Genomic DNA, 22,171 nt, shown 5'->3' with positions numbered 1-22,171 from the left:
AAAGCAAAGATGTCACTTTGAGGACTAAGGTGTGCCTGATCCAGTCCATGGTGTTTTCAATCTGCTCATATGCATGTGAAAGCTGGATGATGAATAAGGAAGACTGAAGAAGAATGGATGTCTCTGAATTGTGGTGTTGGTGAAGAATATTGAATATACCATGGACTACTAAAAGAGCAAACAAACCTGTCTTAGAAGAAATACAGACAGGATACAAAAGCAAGGATGGCGAGACTACGTCTCACATACTTTGGACCTGTTATCAGGAGGGATCAGTTCCTGGAGAAAGACATCATGCTTGGTAAAGTACAGGGCCAGCAAAAAAGAGGAAGACCTCAACAAGGTGGGTTGACTCAGTGGTCCTAACAATGGGCTGAAGCATAATAACAATTGTGAGGATAGCGCAGTACCATGCAGTGTTTCATTCTGTTGTACGTAGGGTTGCTATAAGTTGGAACCAGCTCAACAGCACCCAACACAACACAACAACAATGCTTAAAAAGACAAAGTAGATGACAGTAAAATAATGAAAAAAATAAACACCATGCATACATTAACCAAAGAAAGCTGGTATAGCAATTCAAATATCAATAACATGTTTTATGAGAATATGTATTACTAAAGACAAAGGGAATATTCCATTATGATAAATGAATAAATGTACATGGAAGATGGGACAATTCCAAACCTATATGCATCCAACAAATTAGCTTCAAACATATAAATCAGCAGTACTAAAAGAAAAAACTGTCAAATCTATAATCATAGTGGGAGATTTTAACAATCCTCTTAAAACCACACAGAACAAATACAAAAAGAAATAAGAATTCACAGATCTGAGGCGCCAACATGGCGCTATAGACAGAAGTACCACACCATCCCTCTACAGCAAAGACCCGAAAAAGTAAAACAGATATATACTCGTCAATCCTGGAACCCTAAGCATCAAATGAAGGGATAAAGAACTCAACCAAGCACCCCACCGAACGGAATACGAAACTGACAGAGAACAGAGAACGAGGAGAGCTGTGAAGTAGAGGTTCCGTATCAACAGACACGGCATGGACACGCCATCTTGTAACATTCAGCCACCAAGAACAGCGGACAGGGAGTACAGAGAGGCAACTTCACGGAGTTCCCAGCAGGAGACAGAGCACCCAGTAACTGGGGATACATACTTTCCCATGTCCCACACTTCCTCCTTCTGCACAGCATTACCTGCATTCCGGCAGGCGGCAATTACTCAACCAGAGAGATGCCGGCTCCTTGACACTTGGATTCACTCCACTCCCACCAGCTGGTTCCTTCAGTGCCATTTTTTTTTGCTGTTGTTTTTTGCCTTCTTTTTATTTCTTCTCTTTCTCACCTCCTTCCTTTCCTTTCTCCTGCCTAGGCATCTCCACTCCTTCTTGATGGGCCATGTCACTCAGCTGGGGAGCTGCTTCCCGGGTCCACGCCACCACTCCGGGGGAATCCCTTGGGGCATTTTTTTTTTTTTTTTCAGTATCTTGACTCTCTGCCTCCCTTCCTTTCATTTCTCCAGGTGCCATCTCCACTGCTTTTGGACGAGCTGTGGCACACACTTGGCTGGGGAACTACTGGCACACAGCATTCCCAGTCTGTGTTGCCACGCCAGTGGGCACCCCCCGGGACATTTTTTTTCTTTTTTCTCAGTTTCTTGTCTCTACCTTCCATCCTTTCCCTCTCTCAACCATCTGGCTGCATGTGCTGTTCCCACTACTTTTTGATGGGTTGTGCCTCACCGCTTGGCTAGGGAGCCACAAGCACACAACTTCCCCGGTCCATGCCACCATGCTGGTGGGCTCCCTCGGGGCATTTTTCTTTTTTTTTTCTTTCTCTTCTTAGTTTCTTGTCTCCCTTTACCATCCTTCCTTTCCTTTCTTGTGATCACCTGGCCACCAGTGCCATCTACACTACTTTTTGAAGGACTGTGCCACACCACTCAGCTAGGGAGCTACTGGCACACAGTTTCCCTGTTCTGCGCCTCCATGCTGGTGGGTTCCCTCAGGGCATTTTTTTTTCTTAGTTTCTTGTCTGTCTCTACCTTCTGTCCTTTTTTCTCTCCTGACCACCCAGCCTGGTGTGCCATGTCTGCTGCTTTTTGGCGGGCTGTAACATACCAGTTGGCTGGGGAACCGCTGGCATATGACTTCCCTGGTCCATGAAGCCACACGGATGGGCTCCCTCAGGGCATTTTTTTTTTTCTTGGTTTCTTGTCTCTCTATATATTCCTTCTTTTCCTTTCTCTCTCCCACCTAGCTGCATTGCCATCTCTTCCCCCCTCTGGACGGGCTCTGCCACAACGCATGGCTAGAAAGCCACCTGCACACAGTTTACGTAGGTCCAGCCACTCCACCAACAGGCTCCCTCAATACAATTTTTTTTTTGTCTTTTGTCTAGTTTTTGGCTTCCATTTCTCTCTCTTCTTTACCACACCTACTTAGTTCCACACATCATAACCTCTCCCTTTCCTCGTGTATAACTGTACCATGCACTGAGTGCTGCACCCCCAAGTGACACAGGCGCAGACCACCATACTCGGCCCTGCACTGCACCGTCCCCACCCCGTCAGCCCCAGTATATGCCACTAAAACCCATTCCCATTTCTCCCCCTCTGCTGGACCTGCCTTGGTGCATGTTAGCTGAGTGACCAGCCCTGACCATCTGGACAAAGTGGTGAGAAGTATCACACCCACAAACGAGAAAACAACAAAGAATGTCCAGCCTGCCTGCCCAGACATAACCAAATAAAACAAAAAAGCAGGATGAAACAAACAAATCTACAATCAATAAATGAAGAAAATAATTCCTGAGTGTCGCAAAGACAGGAGACTATATGGAAACATTAAAAAAAAAAAAAAAAGGATAGGATGGTTCCAAAGTGCCCAAAATAAAACACCAAATGGTATTCTGGTAGAAGAAAAGGTAATGGAACTACCTGGTAGGGAATTCAAAACTCTAATATTCAGGGTTATCCAAGAGGTGAAGGAAAATGCAAACAAAAATAAGAGAAAAATAGACAAAATCATGGAATACAGGCAAAACAATGGAAGAATGCAAGAAAATAATACAGGAACAAAATGTCAAAATAAACAACTAGACATCATAAAAAAAAAAAAATAGCATTTAGAAACCCAAAAGATAAATAAGATTTCAGAAACAGACAATACCTAGAAGGTTATTGGAGCAAATTTGAAAAAATGGAAGACGGGATCAGCGAAATTGAAGGCAAATCTTTGGATATCACCTTGTTTGAGGAAAAATCAGACAAAAGAACAAACAAAAATGAAGAAACCCTGAGAACTTTGTGGGATACAAGCAAAAGCAAAAATTTGTAAGTGAGCAGAATTCCAGAACTGGGCAGAGAAAATGGAAAATACAGAGAGGATTATTGAAGATTTGCTGACAGAAAACGTCCGTGATATCATGAAATACAAAAAGCTGACTATACAAGAAGCTCAACGAACCCCATATAGGCTAGACCCCAAAAGAAAATCACCAAGACATATCATAATCATATTTGCTAAAGCCAAATACTCAGAAAGAATACTGAAAGCAGCTTGATAAAAATAAAATGTCACATACAGAGGGGAAATGATAAGACTAAGCTCTGATTATTCTGCAGAAACCATACAGGCAGGAAGGCATTGGGATGACATAAATAAAACGTTGAAAGAAAAAAATTGTCAACCAAGAATAATATACCCTGTAAAACTCTCACTCATATATGATGGCAAAATTAGGACATTTCCAGATAAACAGAAACTAAGGGAGTATGTAAAAACCAAGCCAAACTTACAAGAATTATTAAAGGGAGTTGTTACAGAACCAAAAGCAAAATGAAAGAGGGAATAAACAGTGTAGATATAGAACTTTCAAGTGGAGAGGAAGTCACCGTGATATGAAGCAATAAATGCTTGGTTCAAAATCTGGAAAAGCCAAATCCAAACCCATTGCCATTGACTCGGTTCCACCTCATAGTGATCCTATAGGACACAGTAGAGCTGTCCCATAGAGTTTCCAAGGAGCTCCTGGTGGATTCAAACTGCTGACCTTTTGGCTGGCAGCCAAAACTCTTAACCTCTAAGTCACCAGGGTTTTCAAAATCAGGAAGATGGGGGTAACTTTCAAGGTACCACAAAGAAAGTCAAACAAACCTACTTATGAAAATAAAGAAGAAAAACATACAGCCTCAGTAAGCACAGAATCTACAAAAATGAAAGAAATGAAAAAAAAATTCACAAACAAAAGATTTTCAGCACAGAAGAATAAGAAGAACAAAGAAAACACCAGCACCACAAGAAAAAAAAAAAGCGTTGCAAAATGACAGCAGTAAAATCACCCCTATTAATAATCACATTGAATGTACATGGCTTAAATGCACCCATAAAGAGACAGAGAGGGACAGAATGGATTTAAAAAAACAGGACCCATTAATATTCTGTCTACAAGAGATACAAATTAGAAACAAAGACACAAATATATAAAAATCAAAGGATGGAAAAATATGTATCAAGCAAACAACAAAATAGAGCACAAGTGGCAATACTAATCTCAGATAAAATAGACTTTAGAACAAAATCCACCATAAATGCAAGGAAGGGCATTATGTAATGATTAAAGGGACAATCCAGGATGAAGGCACAGCCATATTAAATATCTATGCACCCAGTGACAAGGCTCCAAAATACATAAAAACAAACTCTAACAGCACTGAAAAGAGAAACTGACAATTCCACAATAATAGGAGACTTCAACACACCACACTCGGTAAAGGACAGAACATCTAAAAAGAAACTCAACAAAGATACAGAAGAGCTAAAGGCCACGGTCAACCAACTTGACCTCACAGACATATACAGAACACTCCACCCAATAGCAGCAAAGTACACATTCTTTTCCAATGCACATGGAACATTTTCCAGAGTAGACCACATCTTAAGTCACAAAGCAGCCCTCAACAAAATCCAAAACACTGAGATAATAATACAAAGTATCTTCTCTGATCACAACACCATCAAAGTAGAAATTAATAACAGGAAGAGCAAGAGAAAAAAAATTAAATACATGGGAGCTGAATACCACCCTGCTTAAAAACCACTGGGTAATAGAAAAAATTAAAGATGCAATCAAAAAATTCCTAGATTCAAATGAGAATGAAAACAAATCATGCCAAAACCTTTCAGACACAGCAAAGCAGTGCTCAGAGGTCACTTTATAGCAACAGATGCACACATCAAAAAAGAAGAGAGAGACAAAATGAAAACATTAGCTACACAACTCAAACAAATAGAAAACAGCAAAAGAAGTCCACAACCACCAGAAGAAAGGAAAATAATAAAGATCAGAGCAGAAATAAATGAAATAGAGAATAGAAAAACAATAGAAAGAATCAACGGAACCAAAAGTCGGTTCTTTGAAAGGATTAACAAAATCAACAAACCACTGGCCAAATTAACAAAAGAGAAACAGGACAGTATACAAGTAACCCAAATAAGAAATGAAATGGGGGACATTACAACGAATCCAACTGAAATAAAAAGGATCACAACAGAGAACTATGAAAAACTATACTTCAACAAATTTGAAAACCTAGAGGAAATAGACAAATTTCTAGAAATGCACTACCCATCCAAACTAATACAAACTGAAGGTGAAGATCTGAACAGACCCATTACAAGAGAAGAGGTTGAAAGGGTAATAATAATTAAAAAAAAAAAAAAAGCTCCCAACAAAAAAAGTCCTGACCTAGATGGCTTCACTGGAGAATTCTACAAAACATTCAGAGAAGAACTTACACCAGTACCACTCAGACTATTTCAGAACATAAAAAAGAAAGGGATACTTCTGAATTCATTCTATGAAGCAGTATAACCCTGATACCAAAACCAGGCAAAGACAATACAGAAAAAGAAAATTACAGGCCAATGCCTCTCATGAATACAGCAAAATTCAAGCCAATAAAATTCAGTATCATATCAAAAAAATAATACACCATGGCCAAGTTGGAATTCATACCAAATATACAAGGACAGCGCAACATTAGAAAATCAATGTAATCCATCACATAAATAAAAGAATCACATGATCATCTCGATCAACACAACAAAGTCCAATACCCATTCCTGATAAAAAATTCTCAATAAAATAGGCATAGAAGAGCAATTTCTCAACATAATAAAGGGCATCTATACAAATCCAACAGCCAACATCATTCTTATTGGAGAGAGGCTGAAAACATTCCCCTTGAGAACAGGAACAAGATAAGGATTCCCTTTTTCACCACTCCTATTTAACATTGTGCTTGAAGTCCTAGCTAGAGCTGTAAGGCAAGAAAAAGAATTAAAGGGCATCCAACTTGGTAAGGAAGAAGTAAAACTGTCCCTATTTGCAGATGATATGATACCATACATAGAAAACCCAGGACTCCATGAGAAAACTACTGGAGCTAATAGAAAGACTCAGCAGAGTAGTAGGATACAAGATAATCCTACAAAAATCAGTTGGATTCTTATATACCAATAAAGAAAACTATGAAAAGGAAATCAGGAAAACAACACCATTTATAATAGCCCCTAAAAAAATAAAATACTTAGGAATAAATCTAACCAGGGGTGTAAAGGACCTATACGAAGAAAAACAAAATACTACTGCAAGAAACAAAAAGAGACCTACACAAATGGAAAATACAACACAATCCCAATCCAAATACTAACAGCTTTCTTGAAAGAGATGGAAAAACTAATCATTAACTTTATATGAAAAGAGAAGAGTCCCTGCATAAAAAAAAAAGCACTATTGAAGAAGAAGAAGATGAAAGTAGGAGGACTTGCACTACCTGACCTCAGAACCTACTATACAGCTATGGTAGTCAAAACCGCCTGGTACTGGTACAATGACACATTGACCAATGGAACAGATTTGAGGACCCAGAAGTAAATCCATCCACTTATATTCACCTGATCTTCAACAAAGTCCATCAAATGGGGAAAGACAGTCTTTTCAATAAATCGTGCTGGCAAAATTGGATGTCCATTTCCAAAATAATGAAACAGGACCCATACCTCACATAGTACACAAAAATTAATTCAAAATGAATCAAAGACCTAAAAATAAAACCAAAAAGTATAAAGATCATAGAAGAAAAAATAGGGTCAATGCTAGATGCCCTAAAACAAGGCATAAATTGGATACAAACAAAAACTAACAATATCAAATTCCAGATGACAAGCTAGATAACTGGGATTTTCTAAAAATTAAACACTTACGCTCATTAAAAGACTTCACAAAAAGAGAACCTACAGACTGGGAAAATAATTTTGGCTATGACAAATCCAACAAGGTCTAATCTGTAAAATATACAGGAAAATACAACACCTCTCCCAAAAAAACACAAAAGAAGACATTCAGGCAGCTAACAGACACATGAGGAAATGCTCATGATCACCAGTCATTAGAGAAATACAAATCAAAACCACAATGAGATACCCTGTCACCTCGGCATTATTGGCACGAATCAAAAAAATAACAAATTTTGGAGAGGCTGCAGGGAGACTGGAACTCTTATGCACTGCTGGTGGGAATGCACAATGGAACAACCATTTTGGAAAACAATATGATGCTTCCTTAAAAGGCTAAAAATAGAAATACCATACGACCCAGCAATCCCATTCCTTGTAATATATCCTAGAGAAATAAGATCCATCACACAAATAGACATATGCATACCCACGTTCACTGCAGCACTATTCACAATGGCAAAAAGATAAAAATAACCTAAGTGCCCACCAACAGATGCATGGATAAACAAACTAATACTTTGCAGTGATAAAGAACAATGATGAATCTGCAAAACATATCACAACATGGATGAATCTGGAGGGCATTATGCTGAGTGAAATAAGTCAATCACAAAAAGACAAATAATGTATAAGACCACTATTTTAAAAACTCATGAAAAGGTCTGCATACAAAAAAAACAATCTTTGATGCAACGAGGAAGGGGAAGGGTAGGAAGGGAAAAACACTAAATAGACAATAGATAAGTGGTAACTTTGGTGAAGGGAAAGACAGTACACAACAGTGGGGAAGCCAGCACAACTTGTAGAAGGCAAGGTCATGGAAGCTTCACAGACCCATCCAAACTCCCTGAGGGCCTGAATTACTGGGCTGAGGGCTGTGGGGGCCATGGTCTCATGGAACATCTAGCTCAAATGGCATAACACAGTTTATAAAGAAAACGTTCTACACCCTACTTTGGTAAGTAGCGTCTGGGGTCTTAAAAGCTTGTGAGTCGCCATCTAAGATACTCCACTGGTCTCACCCCATCTAGAGCAAGAGAGAATGAAGAAAACCAAAGACACAAGGAAAAGATTAGTCCAAAGGACTAATGGACCACAACTACCACAGCCTCCACCAGACTGAGTCCAGCACAACTGGATGGTGCCCAGCTACCACCAGCGACTGCTCTGACAGGGATCACAATAGAAGGTCTCGAACAGAGCTGGAGATAAATGTGGAACAAAATTCTAACTCACAAAAAAAAACACACCAGACTTACTTGTCTGACAAGAGACTGAAGAAACCCTGAGAGTACAGCCCCCGGTCACCCTTTTAACTCAGTACTGAAGTCACTCCTGAGGTTCAACCTTCAGCTAAAGATTAGACAGGCCCATAAAACAAAACAAGACTAAATGGTCACCCTAGCCCGGGGCAAGGATGGCAAGGCAGGTGGGGACTGCGAGGCTGGTAACAGGGAACCCAGGCCTAAGAAGGAGAGAATGTTGGCATGTCGTTGGGGTGGTAATCAATGTTACAAAACAATATGTGTATTAATTGTTCAATGAGAAACTAATTTGCTCTGTAAACCTTCATCTAAAATACGATAGAAAAAAAAAATTTCGGATCCACACAACAAAATTAACAAAACTGGTCTAATTTACATATGCAGAACACTGAACCCCAAAACAATTGAATAAATGCTGATTTTTTATGTCATTTACCAAAACTGCCCATATAAAGTTCACAAAGCACATCTCCACAAATGGCAAAAAACAAATCATATAGATGAAGATTTCTCCACAGAGGCATTTTATTGTTTTCTAGCAAGAAAAAAGATAAATAGGAAAGCCCCAACTGCTTAGAAATTAAATTAGTTCTAAATAACATAATCACAGGAGAAATTATAAAAGATTTTAATTTCACATTTGTTGTTTTTGTTTCCCATCAAGTCAATTCCAACTCATAACAACCCTATAGGACAGAACAAAACTGCCCCCATAGGGTTGCCAAGGCTATAATTTATATAGAAGCAGACTGGCACGTATTTCTCCTGTGGAACAGCTGGTGAATTTGAACCCCCAACCTTTCAGTTCATAGCTGAGCGCCTAACCACTGTACCACCAGGGCTCCTTCACATTAATGAAGATAAAACATATCTTAATAAAGGAGTATTTAGAGGAGAAGTATAGACTTAATACATTAGAAAAGAAGAAATACTGAAATCGATTTTCTAAGTTGCCATCTCAAAAATCTGGTTAAAAGACAGCAAATCAAATTCAAAAACAGTAACAATCAGTGAACTAGAACACATATGTACAGTTTAGGAAATCGAGAAATCTATCAGTTCTTTGAGAAGGTTGACAAAAATGATAAATCCTCTGCAATGTTGATCAAGTAAAAAGAAAGATCTCACAAGTCACCAATAGGAAGTGGTGTACAAAATTGCAAAGAGGAAAATAAGACTGTCATTATTGGAAAATGACATGATTGTTAACATTGAAAAATCTACAATAGATAAACTATTTGAATTATTAACTTATTTCAAGCAAAGGACATTACTACAGACCTACAATTTAGGATAATAAAAATTTAGACAAACTGGACACATTTCTTAAAAAACACAACTTACCAAAACTGACTCAAGAAGAAAAAGAATACCTGAATGTTCCTACACCTATTAAAGAAACTGAATTGTTATTTAATATTCCTACACCTATTAAGAACATTGACTCTCTTATTTAAAATCTCCCCACAAGGGAAATCTTAGGCCTGATGGCTTCACTGGTGATTTTTTCCAAATTTTGAGGAAAAAACACCACTAATCACTCACAAATGCTTGCTGAGTACGGAAAAAGAAACCTTCTTCCTCTATTCAGTTTAAAAGGTCAGCTTATCTTTGACACTATAAGGTGACAAAAAATCTAAAGAAAGGAAATTTACACACTAAACTCTTAAGAGCATTGTTGTTGTTAAGTGCCATTGAGTCAGTTCTGACTCATAGCAACCCTATGTACAACAGAACAAAACGCTGCCCCGTGTAGGTATAAAAATCTCAAACAATTTAAAAGCAAAATATTAGCAAATCTAACATACAGTATCATACATAAAAGCGCTAGTACATCACAAAAGTTTTATTCTGGGAATGCAAGGGTCATTGAATAGTCAAAGATAAATTAATGTAATTTACCTAATTAACAGACAAAAATGGAAAAAATCATGATTATCTTAATAGATGCATAAGAACTATGTGATAAAATTCAACACCCATTCATTATTTAAATATATATAAAACCAAACCCAGTGCCGTCGAGTCGATTCCGACTCATAGCGACCCTACATATAGCAAATCAGGAGTAAAAGAAACCTTCTTAATCTGGCAAAGTATATCTACAAAAAAATCTATAGTAAAATCACACTTAATGGTGAAATAATAAAAGGGATTCTGTGGTTTTAGTCATTACATGTTTCTTGATTTTGGTGTTTGCTCCATGCATGTAAAATTATTCAAGGTGTACACTACAATTTATGCAGTTTCTTGATGATTCAGTAAAATTTACACAAAAAAAGAAGAAAGAAAAAAAAAGCATAAGGAAACTTTTGATGTGCCAGTAAGGAATGATCTTTAGAATATATTACAAAAGGAAAAAAGCAAGGTTCTAAATGCACGTAACCAAAGAAAAGTATATAATACATATCTAAATATACATAAGAAAGGAAAATATGTTTTATATACTTGCTTGTATAGTTCTCTATGAGTCAGAATGGACTCGATGGCAACGGGTTTATATATGTACATAAAGACACAAGAAATATTAACACCGTTTTCCTCTGCTTAGGGGGACTAAGTGTTCAGGGGACAGGGCTGGAAGGAAGATCCTTCACTGTATGACAAACCACGTGAAAATACTCAAGAAAATTTTAAAGGAAAAAATTCAAATTACATTCATAAAGCAATAAAATATTTTAAATTTGGGTTATAATTTGTGTCCCCAAAAGCCAACTTTGATGGATCAAGTTTGCTAGAGGTTTCATAAGCTACAGTGTTTTTAATATTTCTTCCCTTTAGTTTAGCTAATATTCCCTAGAAGTACTATTATGATAATAGAACACCACAGATAGAAAAAAAAAAAAAAACCCTCTGAGATAATAAATACAAATAATTTAAGGATCTGTGTATCCCAGCCTACATAGTACTGATTTTCACCTGAAAGCCATATAAATCAATTCTATGCATCCCCCAACATTACACAAATTTACATCAAGGGCTGTAAATATACCTAAAATGTAAATGTTTTATTTTATTCATTATATTCATATTCTGCATCACAGAAACCAAGATAATTTCTCTTCCATATTTAGGTTTAAAATCAGTCTCAAAGGAACCCAAGGATCATGGACCAGAAGAAGTAGGAATATCCAAGCCTATTTCTCAACGATTTAGGGCTAGTGGCTGCTTCAAAGAGGATCAAAGTCCCTAATAAACTACACTAAAATGTAAAGTATAAACTATAATAACTAAAATATACACAGCAGAAGCATAAGGACACATAGAAATTTTTCATAGTTAAATGGCTAACAGGAGAATCTTAAGAGGGTTTGGAGGCTCTTCCAAAATATGCTTGGTTAAATTCCCTGTTATAGACATGAATCTCCCTGAGATTCACCATACATTTAAGGGTTTTTTTTTCCTCTCTCTTGGATGATAAACATAAAATAAATTGTAACAGTGATTACTCTCAAGTCACATGACAGTATCTATGCATTTTTCTCAAAAAAGATAACTATCTTATATTTGTAAGAATTGGAAAAGGAAATGCTTGTAAAATTCCCATAAATCAAACTTGTTTAAAATCTGCTAGCTTGCTCTTTTATGTTGCAATCTATTAAATTCACAACTGAAATAATAAAATTATAATTGCAAATTATCACCACCAATCAATTCTGCCTGAAAAAAGGTCATTAGAAGGGTCCAGAACATTCACTTCAACATTCCAGTTGTGAGAGGAAAGAGAGGAATAAAATCAATAGAGTAATATTTGAGCAGGTAATATTTTGGGGAGTAAAGAAAAATGAATAGTATAATAACTCTTGGTTTATGTTTAAATCTTTCAATCTTCTGAAATTTCTGTTATAGTACTTTTTCTAAATTTAAAATAAAATAACCAACCTTAGGTCTAACACAAAGAAGTTCTATTTCTAACAAATATCTAAAACATAAATTCCTCTCCTTTCTTCCCTTCTCAAAAATACTGGATATAAATAAATTTTCTATTGAAGCTGAATCCTAAAACACTGTAGCTGTAAAAATCAGGAACTTTACTCAGAATATTGAAGGTTTAGTGATTAAGGTAGTATGGTATACATATGAGAAGAAAAAGCTAAGCATAGGACAAGGAAGAATGTATGTGCAGCTGCCATCCTTCTTTCTCACCACACCTATAAAAAATAAGTTTACCTCCTTCAGATTTTGAGCCATTAATGATGATTCTTTCTAAACCACTACCATTCAAAAAAAATAAAGCAAGCACTATTCTGTATCCTCAGCCAATGAGTTGAATGCCTCCGTTCTTCACTTCCCTCAGTCTGACTGGTACTTGCTAATCAGTTTACTTTCCAGAGCTTTCTATCTCTGTATTAACATACACTTTCCTGTGATGGTGCTTCCCATTCACTGCAAAGAGTTTGTTTCCCAAATAATAACCAAATATTAGATTATTCCACAGTTAATTTACAGAGACAGATAATAAAATCAAGTTTTACTTCATCTCTAGGTGAACTGTCAGTTAAATGGATGTGGGTTATGTTCTACGTCTGGTTGAATCCACCATTAGAAACATTACAATTTGGTACAATTTATTACAAATAAAATACGATAACTTCTCTCGTATGCAAGGACACAATTTTCTCTTTGTGATCATTAACATATCCTTCAAAAGTGGCAGATTCTAAATCTGAATCTGAAAAAATCTTGGATGTTTTGTGTTACTCAGCAATTAGTGGAACATATCTGGATATCTAAAACTTTTTTCTCAGCATTTTTTTTAACATAAAAAAATGTTTAAACATAAGGGTTAGAGTTTAGGGGGTAACTACCATGATCAAAAGTTATAGAAATACATTTAATATTTACTTGACTTTTAAATTTCAGGTCTGGATTTTCATCACCCTGGCCCTTTTTTTTTGGCCCAGGAAAAAGAACATATCATTGCTGAAGTCCTAGTTTATAGCTAGGAGAACAAAAAGGTTAGTCTTTCCCCATTAGAAGATGACTGAAACTACACCAATTATGCATTTTATATGAAAAGAAACTATTATAAAAGCAAACATAAATGGTAAGTTATTTCTAGTTATTAAGGTTATAAGAAACATCTTTAAAGAGTTAACCTGAAAGCTGCTCAGGAAAGAATTTTGTTTTACATTAAAAAATTGTTAAAGTAACTCATACAGTCTTACCGTTCTCGGTTAAATTTAAGAGAATGAAGAATAGCTGGTCTTTTTTGTCTAAGGTTCCACAAATGAAGAGTATCATCTGAACTTGCACTGACCAAAGCACCCTGGAACAATAAGACAAGTGAGTGAGCAATTTGCTGAATTTTTCACTGTCTGAACAGTTAGTTTGTGGCCATATAACCTAGAAATACAAGGAAGGACAGTTGTATGTACTTCAGTCGGGAAGACTAATAATGCTGAGAGTGGAAAAGGTAAGTGAAATACAGCAGATGGACAGTTGGAATTACTTGCTAAAGGAATATGCATTTACCAATACAGAAGAATAATTATGGTAGTATCATTGTTACTTTTAAGGATTCTTTTTCTTTGGGAAAAATAAAATTTACTTTGCTGTTGCTACTATTCACACAATATACTGCATAGTTTTACACAGAAGTAAATATCTAACCTAGTTTTATAAATTTCAATCAGGTTGTATTAAAAATCTCTATTTGCAAGAATTTTCTGTTTAGTTGGAAAGTAAATATTCTTCCTGAAAAAATCTAGTCTTGGTATAATTTAATTTACTTTTTATAGTCCAAGTAGCTTCATATGTTATTTTTAAAAATCTACCATAAAAGTAAACATTTCTCCAACTAGAATTCAATACAACTTCAAAAATAATTCTGATTCTTTTTACAGAGCACCATCAAGTACAAATAAATCTTATTTCAAATACAATAGGATGTTTCCTACCTTTTAGTATGGCAGAAAACACGAGCAGATAACTAGCTGCTGTGCATGACTTTATATATTATTTATTTCACTGAATTAAGGAAGATCATCTTAAACTATGGTAGAACTTCTACCAAAATTATAGTTTCCCAGCTTAAAATGTAAATGTTTGCCCTATGACAGAAGCTGATGCTGCTCTAGAGGATTGAACATGTTCTGTAAAAGTGACCTTACAGCACCACAGCAGTCCTAAAATACCAGAATGTTTTCATACTAAAGTACTGTGTTACAAGTAATCTTTGATAGTTTACAACATCAATCATAGATATCAAACTGATTTACAGTTTAGATACCAGGGAGTAGTATCTAGGAATTACTAGGATTTATTTTCTTCTTTAGGAATTATAGGAGAGAAGATAGGAATCTACATGCCCTCTCATAATAATCTCTAAACCAAAAAAGGTCTTGTATCTCATGATGGTTTTTCTTAGACTGTGTATGTATGATTTTGGCCTCAGAGACTAGGTTAAAAAGTCAGTCATAATTAGAGAGTATATCCATAGAAAAATGCTTAAAAATTTATATAATTTGCATACATACATATTTTCAAAAAGGTATGCATAAATGTACATATTTTAAAATAAACCCAATAGATACTTTGATAACACAAGATAAAATGTACCCTACATATGCCTTGTGGGGTCTTCTGTGTGTTTGCTTTATTAGTAAATTGTTCCTAAATGCTTCGTAGATACAAACTAGAAAATCATTAGGATTGCTTGAAAGGGACTGATGACTACAATTGATACTGATCTCATTTCTCAGGAAGGCAGAAGCTCACTTAAGCTAGGATAAGGATAGAATTTGATATATGAAATTAAGAAAACATTCTTACACTAGATATATCCTTGACAGATAAACAGAGAAAAGACTGAAGCTGTCAAGGATTTCATTTTGCCTGGATCCACAATCGACACCCAAGGAAGCAGCAGTAAAGATATCAGATGATATATTACATTGGACAAATCTGCTGCAAAAGACCTCTTCAAAGTGCTAAAAAGAAAAGATGTCACTTTGAGGACTAAGGTGCACCTGACCCAAGCGATGGTATTTTCAATTGCCTCATATGCATGTGAAAGCTGGACAATGAATAAGGAAAATGGAAAAAGAATTGACATCTTTGAATTGTGGTGTTGGCGAAGAATACTGAATATACCATGGACTTCCAGAAGAACGAACAAATCTGTTTTGGAAGAAGTACAGCCAGAATGCTCCTTAGAAGAAAGGATGGCGAGACTTTGTCTCATGTACTTTGGGCATGTTATCAGGAGGGACTAGCCTCTGGAGAAGTATACCATGTTTGGTAAAGTAGGTCAGTGAGAAAGAGGAAGACTCCCCACCAGAGGAACTGACACAGTGCTGCAACAGTGGGCTCAAGCATAATACCAATGGTGAGGATGGTGCACGACCAAGCAATGTATCGTTCTATGAACGTAGGGTCACTGCAAGTCGGAATCGACTTGAACTCACCGAACAACACACTGCATAGTTACGTGCCATACAAAAGATATAATGTGCCAAAGGCAATTGAATTAAAATAAAGCAACATATATTCAATAAAACCTTAGTGTAACAGATGAATAAATCTAGGAAGGAACTCAGTATTATTAATTCTATTTATATGACAAAACTGGGAAGTAACTTATCATTGGAAGAAAGTGAACAGGACCACTGAAAGTCACCAGCTATACCAAACACGTGAAAGCAAGCACATCACCGGAGTGTCTAGGGTTCCTTTACAAAAGCAAAGTGAATTTACCAGAAGCACTGCTTGTGAAGATCTGTGAAGATTTAAAACTGTGACTGGAAACACTGGTCCTAGGGTGAGAAGCTAGGAAGTCTGTAAGCCGAATGTGAGGTGGATCAGGTTGAATAGTTCAGGATAGATAATACAAAGGAAAGAGGCTGAAGGCTTATTTTTTATTTATTCTCTGTTATGAAGAACAGCAGCAAACTTAGAGCCTTAAAGACAATTGTCAGTGGATCAATCCCAGTGCAAATTTCACAGAAACAGCTTATGCCTGCCAGTAGGTATCAATGCAGAAGACAGAAGGCTGAGACCCCTCAACTGGGAACTACAGAGTAGCACTGAGACCTCAAAAAAGTTGACATTCTAGATACCAATGACTAGATATTAGAATAAAAGTGTTTTATTTGGTTGATTTTTCCCTTTTCTCCCTCCTTCTTTTTGGTACCTCATAACAAGTGTGCCTACAAGATGAAATCTGCTAGGTTTGTCAATAACGAGGATCTCACAGCCTTCTAAGAAAGATTTTTGAGCCATGAAAGGTGAAAAGTGGACATTTGCCAAATGTCACAAATTATTCTTGCCCCAGGTATCTCTGATTGAACTTCTTTTGAACCATTTTACCCACATTTACTACTGTAAATTCTTAGAAATGGAGACATTGAATAAAATATCATTATTAATGCCATAAGAAAACAACCAGTGGTACCTCATTTTTTCTCCCAAGGCCCTGAGCTCAATCAACTAACAGCCTGAGTTTTGTGTGCCACAAACTCTTAAAGCTTTTTTGCATCAACTGGTCACTTAGCATAAAAGAGCTCTAAAAGACTCCAGGATCCCCTGTAAAAACCTGAGTCAAGAAGGTCTTAAGTAACCTTCAACTAAGGATAGATCTGAAACCTTTCTGAGTTTGATAAATACTTACTTTTCTTGCAGGGAGTTCCTTATCACCACAGTTCTATAAAAACAGTGAAAGCATAGACTACCAATTGTTATAAAAGCTATAAAAATAAATGCATATGTAGATATATACAGACAAAAAAGTCCAACAGTAAATAAATAAAAAGATTATTTCATGGAAAATAACGACAAAACATGATGTTAGATCTGGATCAAAAAATTTAACCTGGTGGGAAGAGTGAGGACAGAAGGAATGTTTAATGGCCAGTGAACCCATAGAGAGACTTTAGTTGTTTTTTTTTTAAACCATTTAAATAATTAATCTATAAATTATGCTACATAGTCATAGTAACAGGATATTCTGACACATACAAATGTTTTCCATTAAAATTTAAGGAACTGATAGATACAAAAATACTATCTTTTATAAAAATATGACCATGAATAATGCTGCAAACATTTATATCTTTAAGCATTTAGAATCATGACATAAAACACATTATATCAACTTAGACAATGTATATGTGTGTTAAATAGTGAAAAAGAAAAAGAAAACCCTTACCTCATTGATCAAGAATTGGAGCTGCAGGACAGCTGCACCACTTTCATGTTGGCAATAACAATCAACACCAGGTCTCCCAAGTCTAATATAATTAAAAGTCAAGGATACTAGCATTTTAAATAACATCAATATTAATGAGCAAAGAAAAAAAATCACATCTTTATCAACTGACGTTTTGCTTTTTAATTGTCTTTATATTTGTAACTAAAGAGCTGAAAATTTAAGTCCTAGTTGATTCAAATTAAATTATATATAAAAGTATCTAACACTCCAGCAGTATGAAATAAGAATGATAGTAATTTGAAAGGGAGTAGCTTCCTTCCCATGAAGTAAAACGGGAATTGAAAATCCAGATACAACTCATTCCATTTTAGACGTGTTTAACTGCTTAAACACTTCATTAAAGTAAATTCAAATGAGTCAAAGATTATACAGCCCTGGTGGTACAGTGGTTAAGATCTTGGCTCCTAACCAAAAGGTCGGCAGTTCAAATCCATTCTTTGGATCAAGGATTTTAATGTAAGAAATGAAATAAGATTAGTAAAAATATATATATTTATGTACATATGTTGATAATCTTGGTATACACAGAAGCCTTCTAAGTATAACTAAAAATCCAGAGATGACAAATAAATAGATTGAAATACTTGCCTACATGAAAATGTCAAGTTTCCACACGGAAAAACACCATAAGGACAATAAAAGACAAAGAGATACTAGGAACTAAATAGTAACATATTATTAAAAGAGTCTACCTATATTACACAAAGAGAGCTAAAAAACATATAAGGAAGGAAGAGAGAAAGAAAAGAGAAGGAAGAAGAGAGTGAGGAAAGAAGATGAGGAGGTGGATAAGCAAACCCTGTGGAACAAAATTCACTTGCATATATTTTATACCAATTGACAAGGTATATTTTTATATACTTATTTATCTGTTATTCCCTTCTACAAATATGTACATTATATGAGAGCTTTTACTTTCAGCCATATTGAAGGCACAAAGGCCAGCTTAACCCTTCTACCTGAAACAATTAAAAACCTGCCCCAAATTTAATTAACAACAGTTTTCAGCCATTGCATATCAGGTAGGCAATGACTGTGATCCCTTAGAGAAGAAAAAAATATGAAGTGAGCCCTGTGATTGCCCCCAGTTCACTGCCTAGAAAGAGCACAGGGAGGGGGAGCCCACATGGAATCCGGGAGGCGCATTGAGTTTAGGAGATAGGGCTAAGAGTCGGGGGTGGCAAAGTATACACAGAGTTCAAAGGGCAGAGTACTAAATAAAAAGAGTGACACATAAATATATCCAGAGATCTGCAGAGTGTTCCCCTTGAATCTATAGCTAAGTACTAATCAGGGAATGTGTCTGAGAAAAGCATTTGAGACTGGGGAAGGAACAACTCAATAAAAGTAGAGATAACAATCTTCAATGCTTACAGAGAGTGAAAAATTTTTCATGTTCCCACCAGTGAGAATGGAAAAACTCAGAATTCAGGGACACTGGGCGGAATATTTAGAAGGGTATTGCCTCAGTGCCCACTATAACCTGCTGCCATCAAGTCGATCGACGAAAATTCATCACTAGAATAAAGGTTGCTCTGATCCTGCCTACCAATACATAGAAACATGTCTCAACATGATCAAACTATTTCCACATAATTTAACTGCATCCCAGAACAAAGTCCAAGGATAATTACAAAAATACAATATCTAGCACCTAACAAGGTAAATTCAAAAGCTGTAACATTCCACCAGGCATTCAAAAAAACATAATATGTCCCAGAATGAGAAGAAAAATCAATCAATAGAAACAGACCCAGAAACGACACAGATGAGAGAAAGAGTAGACCGGATTATTCAAACATTTATTATAACTATATTGCATATGTTCAAGAAGGTAGAGAAAAGACAGAGCATGTTAAATAGAGCCATGGAAGATATATTTATCAATCTGTCTATCTCTACCACCCATCTGTCAGTTTGTCATACTGTGGTGGCTGGGATGTTGCTGTAATGCTGGAAACTATACCACCAGTATTTTAAATACCATCAAGGACAATCACAGTGTACAGGTTTCAGTGGAGCTTCCAAAGTGGAGCTTCCAGACTAAGAAAAAAAAATAATAATAATAACAAAAGGCTTGATGATCTCCTTTTGAAAAATGGCCAATGAAAACCTTATGGATCGCAACAGAACACTGTCTGACTCACTTTGGACATATCACCAGGAGGAATCAATCACCAAAGGAAGACATCATATTTGATAAAGCAGAGGACCAGTAAAGGCACAGAAACTCTTAGTGAGATAGACTGGCACAGTAGCCATAACAATGGATTCAAACATGTCACCAACTGTGAGGATGACAAATAACTGGGCAACATTTTGTTCTGTTGTACATAAGGTTGCCATGAGTCAGCACTGACTCAGCAGCCCTATCTACCTATCTACCTATTTATGTACCATCTACATTATGTCTGTCTATCTATTTATATAAAAAAGAACTTTTAGAGATAAAAAATAAATTGTCTAAGACAAAAAATACACTGGACAAGATCAACAGAAGATTACACACTGTAGAAGAAAAGATTAGTGAGACTGAACATACAGCAATGGAAATATCTAAAATGTACTGCAGAGAGGAAAAAAATACTAAAACTAAAATCACTACACATCAGTGAGCTGTAGGATAATGTCAAGTGAGCTAATATATTTTAACTGGAGCCACAGAGGTGAGGAAAGAGGGAAAACAAAAAATATTTGAAGAAAAATAGCTAAAGGAAAACACAGAAAAAACTAAAGGAAATTAGGAAAATGATACATGAAGTAAATATCAATAAAGCAATAGAAATTATTTAAAAAAAAAATACTAGAGCTGAAAAGTATAATTGAGATGAAAAATATACTTGGGGGTCCAAAAGCAGATTTGAGCAGAGCCTAGAGACTGTGGGAGACCATCAAGTGGACTGAAAACACATTATGAGAGTCCTAGAAGGAGAAGAGAGAGAGAGAAAAGGGCAGAAAAAAAAAATATTTCAATAATGGCCGAAAACTTTCCAAATTTGATGAAAGATATAAATCTACATATACGAGAAGCTCAAAAAACTTCAAGTATGATAAATCCAAAGTGATTCATACTGAGACATATAATCAAACTCTCAAAAACCAAAGGTAATAAGAGAATCTTGAAAGCTGCAACAGAAGTGACTCATCACATATAAGCGATACTCAATACGTTTAAGAGCCAATTTATCCTCAGAAACCATGGAGATCAGAAGGCATTGGAATGAACTACTAAAAATGCTAAAAGAATTATGAACCAAGAATTTTATATCTGGGAAAAACTGTCCTCAAAAATGAGGGTGAAATTAAGACATTCCTAGATCAAAGCTGTAAGAGTAAGTTACCAAAAGATCTGCCCTACAGGATATGCTAGAGGGAATTATTTAGGTTGAAATGAAAAGACACTAAACAGTAACTAGAAGTTGTATTTAGAAAAGGCCATTTTATAGTATTTTTGGTTTGTAACTCTGTTGTTGTACATGACTTAAAAGATAAATGCATAAAAAATGTATATTATTGGGCACAGAATATATAAAGATATATAAAACAACAAAATAAGGGGGGACAGGGTATAGAGCTTTATAGCAACGGTTTTTGTATCTTATTGAAGTTGATATCATTTTAAGTAGAGTGTTATGAATTCAGGTGTTAAATGTAATTCCCATGGTAACCACAAAGAAAATATCTAAAAACATAAACAAAAGCAAATGAGAAGGGAATCAAATAGTTCTCTACAAAAAAAAAAAAAAAAAGAAATCAAATAAACACAAAAGTAGGCAGCATTAGAGGAAATGAGGGACAAAAAGTTATAAGACACACAGAAAATACTTCAAAATGGCAGAATTAAGTCCTTCCTTATTGCAATTACTTTAAATGTAAAAGGTGTGGCTAATTGCCTTTGTGAACAACTGTACCTTTTGCCATGAGGCTAGAAGAGCTGGATGATACCCAGCTACCAATACTGAACAGTTCGATCAAAGATTCTATAGAAGAATCCTAATCAAAAGGGAAGAAATACAGAACAAAATTTCAAATTCTCATGGAACGCAGACTTTCTGGAACCATGGAAGCCAGATAAACCCCTGAAACTATTACCTTGAGATAATCTTTAAACCTTAAACCAAAAATATCCCTTGAAGTCTTCTTAAAACCAAACAATAGTTTAGCTTAACAAGTAAAGAATGTCTGCCTTGAGCACTGTGCTCTTTTAAGGTCTATCTATACGTGATCAAAAGGACAACAGAAACTTGAAAGATTAGATAGAAAACTTAGGAGGCAGCAAGTTTATGTTAATGGGGGAGGAACAACTCAGAAAGGACGGTGAGAATGATTGCACAATTTGACAAATGTAATCAACGTCACTAAGGCATACATGT

The 22,171-nt window shown here is 35.9% G+C and overlaps 1 protein-coding gene across 1 annotated transcript in view; it reads right to left on the bottom strand.

Moving 5' to 3' along the window:
• Positions 1 to 22,171, bottom strand: part of STXBP5L (syntaxin binding protein 5L) — a 369,977-nt gene that overhangs the window by 298,384 nt on the left and 49,422 nt on the right. The window contains exons 4-5 of the mRNA XM_064286653.1: positions 17,736 to 17,817; positions 13,756 to 13,856 (exon numbers count right to left, since the gene is read on the bottom strand). Of these exons, the coding sequence (XP_064142723.1) occupies positions 13,756 to 13,856; positions 17,736 to 17,817 (183 nt within the window). The remainder of the gene's footprint in view (positions 1 to 13,755; positions 13,857 to 17,735; positions 17,818 to 22,171) is intronic.

Source organism: Loxodonta africana, chromosome 1, assembly GCF_030014295.1.
Source record: "Loxodonta africana isolate mLoxAfr1 chromosome 1, mLoxAfr1.hap2, whole genome shotgun sequence".
Taxonomy (NCBI): Eukaryota; Metazoa; Chordata; class Mammalia; order Proboscidea; family Elephantidae; genus Loxodonta; species Loxodonta africana.
This window is presented reverse-complemented; position numbering and strand designations above follow the sequence as displayed.